The sequence below is a fragment of the Triplophysa dalaica genome, chromosome 16 (assembly GCF_015846415.1).
Source record: "Triplophysa dalaica isolate WHDGS20190420 chromosome 16, ASM1584641v1, whole genome shotgun sequence".
NCBI classification, from domain to species: Eukaryota; Metazoa; Chordata; class Actinopteri; order Cypriniformes; family Nemacheilidae; genus Triplophysa; species Triplophysa dalaica.
Window position 1 is genome coordinate 11,517,316 of NC_079557.1, and position 8,721 is coordinate 11,526,036.

At 37.3% G+C, this 8,721-nt stretch overlaps 1 protein-coding gene across 4 annotated transcripts in view; it reads left to right on the forward strand.

The window, feature by feature from the left end:
* Positions 1–2,435, forward strand: part of fgf13a (fibroblast growth factor 13a) — a 96,635-nt gene extending 94,200 nt beyond the window's left edge. For all 4 annotated transcript variants that reach the window (XM_056769625.1, XM_056769628.1, XM_056769626.1 and 1 more), the window contains one exon: positions 693–2,435. In XM_056769625.1, coding sequence (XP_056625603.1) covers positions 693–829 — 137 coding nt within the window. In that variant the 3' untranslated portion in view covers positions 830–2,435. The remainder of the gene's footprint in view (positions 1–692) is intronic.
* Positions 2,436–8,721: the final 6,286 nt, after the last annotated feature.

The following is an 8,721-nucleotide window of genomic DNA, read 5'->3' on the forward strand; positions in this document are numbered from 1 at the left end:
TCTTTTCTTTTGTGTGACCTGTTCCTCCAGTTTTGCTTTTCTGCAAATAAATATAAATAGAAATAATATTTTTGTTTGAAATTTGGGAGAAATACTGTTCACAGAATGAAAAATTTTTTTTACCTAAAAACACATACATATAAATAGTCAATTCAGAAAAACTGAAAATAATTTTGAAATAGTCTCTTAATTTTTTCTTCGACTGTGTATAAAATTGTTACATTTATTCTTTTATCTTAGGTAATTAAAATTGACCTATTCTATAGAATCACCCATATGTTTTGCCAGAAGCCCTTGAATTAGGAATTAACAATGTGTCTGTGTTGTCTATTCATAGCAAGAGATAAATAGGCTGAACAATCAGGTATGCAAATAATAACTATTGGCTATATTTAAAAAAAAAATGGTAACAAAATGTATGATTTTTGAATCAGCTTTGGCAAAAACAGTAAATGAGCATTGAGCATATCTTTTGTATGGCTTTTTGATTAAGTGACACTTCTGATACAAATTACATGGATTGCCTGCATCCTGAAGCGGACATGCAAAGTGTACTTTCATTTTAACACTTCACCTTAATCACTGGCTTCCATTAAGTAAATTTGCATCCAATTACCATTTTAAATTAACATCAAACAGAAAATGTGAGAAACTCTAACTAAGCAAACATTCTCTCTCTTTGTGTTGTTCAGTGGCCATGTACAGGGAGCCCTCTCTGCACGATTTGACTGAGTTCTCGCGCTCTGGCAGCGGGACACCCACCAAAAGCCGGAGTGCCTCGGCTATGCTGAACGGAGGCAAAGCAGTGAGTCAGAACGAGTCGACGTAGCGCGGCTGTCCCGGCCCAACCTTACGCCTTCACCAAAACCTCGGAATGCTTGTGACTTCACACAGACTTCTCTCCAAAAGCTATCAGCGGTTCAGGACGACATAACATGAAACATTACATAACCACGTAACACTTACCAAACTAGAATGACATTCGATTGATCTTTAAAGTCAGCTCATTTTTTTGCTTTTTATTCTTTTTTTCATAGATCACCACCACCTATATTAGCCTTTTGCATATGAAACTCAAAAATTGTAGCCTTTAATACAATGGGATGGTTGGTTTCAGTCCCTCTCAGCTGTTGGGTTAAACTTCAGTCATGAGATTCATTGACTAGGGTCCTGATCAACAAATGCGTTTGTTAAGAGTTCAGGGCAGTGAGTGAGGGTTTAGCTGCTTGGGTGCGGTCAAAATGAAGCACCCCTGTCCTCCATGCTTCCTGGGTGTGAAGTGATAGAGAAGCCCCCCATCCCTGATGTGTGTGTGGGGGGGGTGGGGGGCGATCTGGCGCTAACTCTCCTGCGTTCTAGTGCACTCGCTAAGAGGGCGTGCTCTCTAGCATGGGAATACAAAGCCTGCGTTCTGCTCACACGTAAAGAGACGTGAGGAGAGAGGCCATGGATCCGTCTTGCTTGCTAATTGTTTCAATTAGCCGTGAGCTTTTCTTAATTCTTCCTCTTGTTCTTCCCTCATATCAGTGTTTTCTAAAGTTCAATGAGTGACTGGAGATCCAGCACACCAAAGACTGAACTGCGAGTGTTCCCCTTGAGATGTCAAACCACACCAGTCTATAAACACGCATGACGGGAGGTGATCAACTGGTTTTTGTGTACATTTTGGATGGGCGAGGTTAAGGGTGGGTTAAAGGGGACGGGGTGTCGTTATTTGACGTAATTTATTAGCTGGTGTGATTTTGGATGTGAGAGGGCTGTTTAATATCTTCCCTTCTGTATCTATCGTGTCCTGTTGACTCTTAGTTCCTCTAGTCTGTGAGCGTGTTTTTTGCCTTTCCCACTCATGTCCGCTCTCCTCTGGTCAAAGCTGGTCACTGTTAGTGGAGATTTTTGAGACATGATGGTGTCCCACCTGGACTCTTGTTTTTGTGTATAAGTAATTTATGGTGGTGACGATTTTCAATTTAAACAAGCAAACAAAAAAGATACTGTGGAATTTTAAGTTGATTGAAATTTGTTAGGCTATATGTCTAATTTGTAAAAGTGAAAAAGATCAAATACACACATAAAAAACTCTTGTACAGGGAATGTACAAATCAGGTTGTGTACATTAAGGACTTTTTGTGGGCTGCAGTACAGTATATATTCTTTTTCTTTGGCAACATAACTTTATATGCTACCGGGTCCTTCTCTCTTCTTTTCCTTCTGGGTTAATTTCATGTTTTAGATGAACATACAGTATCTGTTGCATGGGAGATTGCAGGCAGGTGCGGAATAGAGCTGCATGATGTAGGTTATGTGTATTATCTCCTCGTAGGATCACTTGTTCCAAACTACCAGGATTAAACTGTAAAACATATATGTACTGACAGTTGTTTCTTATTTGTTGTGTACATACAATGCACTGAATAAAATGTTTATATTAAGATCTACTTTTAAAAGGTGTCTGCATGCTTTATTTGTCCACTTTCTACCTAGTCATTATCTTTTGCAGATATAGGCTACTTAAATGTTCGAGTTTCATTTATTTACATGTCTACACAGATGAATTAGCTTAAACAACTATATGTACATATTTGTAAAGCTTTGAAAAAACAATGTTGGACGAAACAGCCGCAGCAATGATTTCAATGATAGCACGATTGAAGCAGGACCACTTGTTGGTCCAGTCATGGACCAACAGGACATTTGGGAAAAATGAAACTGTCATTCTTTTTGCTTATTGACTGATAACACATTTTGATTGGCAACGCACTTTTTGATTCTTCAGAGCTAATTTCAATATCTTATTGCTCAAATGTAAAATACTCTTTGGACAAGCCGTTAAATACGGGCCATTCATTTTGTCTTTGCCAGTTCAGTTTGTTCTAATGATCTCTTTCATCTTCATTTACTCTTTTGAAATTGGGAGATAAAATTAAATAACCGCTTTGCTCTAATAAAATCAGTTATTGAAGACATAAAGCCCTTTAAAAATTGAATTGATGCTATTTCACTTGCTGTAATATCCACAACTGAACTTGTTTAGCTGCTTGTTTTTACAAACTAAATACAACTAAAACTTTACAAGGACTTTACAGACCTCTATGTTGTAAGACAGTGACAAATCTGTCCCCAGTGGGAGAAGGGATGTTATTTTGATTTCGCAGGCTGGAGGTGGAGTGTACTTGAGCCTGTGATATTCTGCTAAACCCAATTCCTCTGGACAAAGATGAATCGCCCCCACAAATATTTTTTTTAATTGCCTGCACAGCCAAATCTGCTGCATAGGATCCACCTTGTGGAGCAATTTAATGCAATGAATCAATATGATGGTTGACAGCACTGTGACCAAGACTGAGTTCCTTGGGACAATATAATGTGACTGTTGGAGCTCACTGTTGAAAAAGTTGTGTATATTGGAAACCATTTCATATTATAAAGTTTACAGCAATCCACAAAACTAATAGAGTTATGCAGTGTATAGTATGCAAGCTGAGTCTTTAAAGGTCCAGTGTATGACATTGAGCCATCCAGTGGTGAAGTCGCAAATTGCAACCAACGGCTCACTCCACCCATCCTTTTTGAAGCACTGCTGTGGTTGCACAGAACTAAGATGTTCTCAAGTTTTCGCTTCTTTGGCGAAGGACATAGCATATATGAAACACGCGCTGTGGAGCAGTTGGTCCATTTAAGGCTACTGTAGAAACAACATGGTGAAATCCATGTAAGGGAACCCCCGCTGTACAGTATGTAGATAATGATAGCTCATTCTAAGCTATTAAAATCATAATGCTTCATTATGTAAGGTCTTTATACACCCCTGAAGACATTGTTATGTATATTATATTTATTTCTGTCAAAGTAGTTAGACAAAAAAATGGTTGTAACAATCTTTTATAATATCTCAACATCTTATTGATCCTCTCAGAAAGCATATTTATGGTGTACAGCATTATAGTTTATGTCTGTTTGATGTGTAACTGACAATTTAGAATGTTATGTTAAAGAGGGACAGGGAATATAAGGACAGGGAACAATGGCAGACATAAACATTTCTTTGGGCTATATGGCGCATAGCAATCATCCAGTGGTCAGTATGTTATCAGCTCTGTAAGCAGAAATGAACTAATGAGGAGTCTGTTTCCCAGCAGCAGGTAAAACCACATTTCTACTCTTTGCACACCCATTATTTCCTCTCTGTAGCCATGTCTTTCTGTTCATTAGCCAGCACAGTCTAATTCATTAACACAGACAGTTCTATAGTTCTATTCACCGAACAAGCTCTCATCCGAAACAGACAGGATCCCAAAGACCATCCAGTCTAATGAAGACAAACCCTCAGGTTACCCGGGTAACCTTAGCTTAACCAGTCTTTGGAATACAGACTTTAGACATAAAACCTTAATAAAACGTCTGAGCCAATAGCCTTGGGCAGCGCTCCGACATATGGTGCAACCAGTGGTGTAGTGGTCCCTGGAGAAGTGGGTATACTCTCAATTTTTGCCCAGATAAACGACCCGTTTTAGAAACAGTGACATGTTAGACTACTCTATTTAGTTTACCCAAAAATCCGTTAGTAGTATTTGCTCATTGTCACATAATTTCTACTGCTTGATCTCAGGGAGGAAGGATTATGAAATTACCAAACCAATACTGGCCCACAGACTAGTGAGAGACAACTATTTTGAGTGAACTATTCCTTATTCCTGGAATGACACCTATTCTCTCACTTGGCAAGTCAGTAGTTTCTCTTGTGTCTTTGAACAGCTGATTTGCAACAGATAGCGTGTAGCATCCCAACATTAGCTTAGCTGCTGGCACATGTTGATTTGCGAGGACATAAATAATTTTTCGAATAAAATTTTTGTTTGGATCGTTCGCTTCATCCTACCGGTTCATCGTAAAAAGACAAATCATTTCAATTAAACTTGTAGCAATATTTACCTCGGCATGACCCGCCCTTCTCTGCCTCTGATTGGATCATTCGTCGTCATGCCTAAAGTTGATCAAATCTAATTCAGTAAAGGCAGCGAATACAAGCCAATTAGAGGCAGAGAAGCGTGGGTCATGGCTTCACCATCCTAGGGAAAAATGGCCAATTTGGCTCGCCGATACTACTCAATGTTGTGCATCAGGGGAGAGTGGTTATACGCAATGCTGACTGAAAAATAAGTGTATACCCACGTAAACCCTGGACTGCACCTCTGGGTGCAACTGTTCCTCCGGCAACCTGAGTTTGAATACTGGCTTGAGGTCCTGTGCCTATCTCACAGCTCTATCTCTATGCTATGCTTTCCTGTCAAAATCTCTACCCACTTGTCGAAATAAAGGCAGGAAAAGACCAAAAATATAACAACAAAAACTTTTATAAATTGCACACGCATTTGTAAAACAATTTGTAAACCTTTAGCTTAAGAAAGACATTTGGAAGAATGTTAGCAATTTTCAGTTCTGGGACATTATTCACTAGTAGAATTAAATGTTAACACTTTCGGTCCAGTATATGACATTTAACGGCATCTAAATTATCTTCAAGTTCAGTATGTGTGTCATGTGTGTCTGTTTTCCACAGTATATATCACGTTACACATGAGTATTACCCTGTATGTAAGGTAATGACTGAAGGAAGTGAAAATAAAAGAAACCCATTATGAATGTATGAAGAATTACTACATAATTCTAAGAGAATTACTTAGAACCTGGAACAGCATTTTTATAGTGGAAATGTAGGGAACCCATTAATAATTACTTAAGAATTAGCACATAATTCAATGGGTTCCCTACATTTCCACTTTAGAATACTGTTCCAGGTTCTAAGTAATTCTCTCAGAATTATGTAGTTATTCTTCATACATTAATAACGGGTTCCTTGTATGTTCCATGAAATGCATATTGCATTTCTATAATAGTAGTTGTAGTGGCAATAGTAGTGCATTTCCATAATAGCAGTATTAGCAATAGTAAATAAGAAGAAATGTCCTCTGCTTGATTATTGTGATGGTCAATTGTGTATATGTCTGTTTATTAGTAGTTACTTCATAGTTATTTATGTGGCCTAGAATGTGAATAAGTAGATGACTAGTAGTTCTTAAGGAGGAATGAATGAATTCGAAAGCTTAACTGTTACTTAAAAAAATTATAAAATCCTACTCCATACTGATTAGTTAACACATCTTCCTTAGTATGTAATAGAGCAGATGTCAGTAGTAAAAAACATATTCAATTCTGGGGTACCTTTGACTACCATTTACATTTTCCTGTACCTGTATGGTAGTCAATGATGCCCCTGAACTGAAAACTGCTAACATTCTTCCAAATTTATTTATTTGTGATCAGCAGAACAAAGTAATTTATAGAGCTTCAAAACAACTTGAAGGTAAGTTATTGATGAAAACATTTTCAGTAAACTTTTCGGAAATCTTGGGTGAAGTTACCTGAAAATGAACTGACACAAACATTACACCATTTACATTGCTGTCATTTACAGTTACCTTTTTACTGGTGTTTGTATCCAAAGTTACTCTCAAATCACAAGCAAAATGATGCAATGTGACTTGAACAAAAACAGACTAGCAGCTTTGACAGCAAAATACTGATTTAATACAGTACACTCATGCACATTTACATTTATGCATTATGCAGACGCTTTTATCCAAAGCGACTTACATTGCATTGTTTTATACATTATGTTTCTGTCTATGTGCAATCCCCTGATCTTGCCATTGCATGTGCCATGCTCTAACCACTGAGCCACGGGAAAGCGTCATGTACAGTATGTAGGGACTAGAGCTGCCAATTTTTACCATATCTTTGCCAAAATAAATGTTCTTTACTAATTTACATGTATTTATCGAAACAGTTTCTCACAGAATGTGATTTAGACTAATATGATATAAGCACGACAAAGCAAGCAGCCATTTCTCTTTATACATTTAGCTATGGGGTCTTTTATCATAAAGCCCCCCCCCCCCCCCCCCCTCTGTCACTTTTAAATCTAAAGTGGTCTGTGCTATAAGAAATAAAAAAGATGAACTACGCAGAGGTATAATAAGATATAAAATGAAGTCATGAAATAAACATTGTCTTATCGGAAATTATGCACAATGACCTAATATGTAACATTGGACCCTGTTGCCTTCTATTGTATGAACACAAAACCCATGAGACATTTCTCAAAATATCTTCTTTTGAATTCTTCATAAGAAAAAGATCAAACGGTTTAAAACAACATGAGAGTAAATAAAAGATGTAATGACAGAATTTTTATTATTGTGGGGGATGAACTATATCTTTAAAGACTTAAGATTAGATAGCCCAATGTATGACTGTTAGTTTAACTGCAGATGCAGGTCTGATGTGCGGGGTCTGATAATTGCATTGACCTCGGGAGTAAGTCCTTTGATCTGTATGAGAGTGCTTGAGCAAATGAGACTTCATGGGGACATCTGAAGCACATGTGCAAGAGACACGTTATGCAAGAGCTGTTTATGTACTCGGGTAATAGCTATAGACTTTATGGAAATCACACACACAGACACGACTATGCCTTGCTTTATGGGTTTATTTGAGGACGTGAATATACACGCACAAAACCCTCTACAGTATATGATTAGATAATCTCTGTCTCTTTCAAATGAAGCAGAACCACATATAACACACTAGACTATTTATTTTACTACACAGATAAGTATGATGGATGGATATTATCCATAAATCCAATTTAGATGTTGCCAACATATTCTTAAAATTCCAGAATGAAAAACCAGGATGCCCTCTGAATATAATGTGGCCTAAATATGACTTCACAGCTACACAACTCTCCTGCTTATTGTTTTATGTCATAATGTTTTATGATTTTCTTTACAATGCAATGATTGGTTTTATATTTAATTTTCCTTTCTGCCCGGGCTTCATTTCTCCCTGTTTGAGTTCATGTGCAGAAGGGAATCCCGGACTGCGTGTGTGCTGCGGCAGTGGGAGGGGTTTGATTACATAAGAGAGGCAGACAGATCGGGCTCTGCCCCGCTCTCTTTCTCCTTCTGTTATGCACTATTCATGAGGCTCTCTGCATCAAAACTGCATTCCCATTTCATAGCACTCCTAGAAAAGGGGCCACACCATGACCTTTAAAGTCACGCTGACTATAAAGTATTTACACATCTTGTCCTGTGCTTCAAAGTCAAATTCACAGATGAACTAGTCCCATAACTTGTTAAAAGACACAGGGACTACAATGAACTATATACTCTGAATTTATAGATTAATTGGTAACACTTTACAAAAGGTTGTATTTGTTAACATTAGTAAATGTTGCAGCTAACATCAAATAGTGAACAAAATAGTTTTTCATCATTTATTAATCCTCATTAATGTTAGTCAATGGCAATACAATCGGTCCTATTAGATTGTTCATCGAACTCTATTTTCACTAAAGAGATCTGACGTCACAACAAAAAAATGAATTTAATAATTTAGTATAAGACTTAATAAAACAAGTATAAGCAGAGGTACAGTAAATATGTATGTACCGCAGAACCCAAGTTCTAACATAAGTCTGAATAAAGTAAGTGAAGCCATGTTTCACAAATGTGACACTCAAACAGTTTGCTACAGAAAGATAAACTATATGAGGGGCGTTTATATCAGTGAAAATATGTAAATGACATGCACAAATCACTGAAAGCCAGTGGACTCATACTGTATACTGATTACATGAATACAAGAATGTAATCAAAT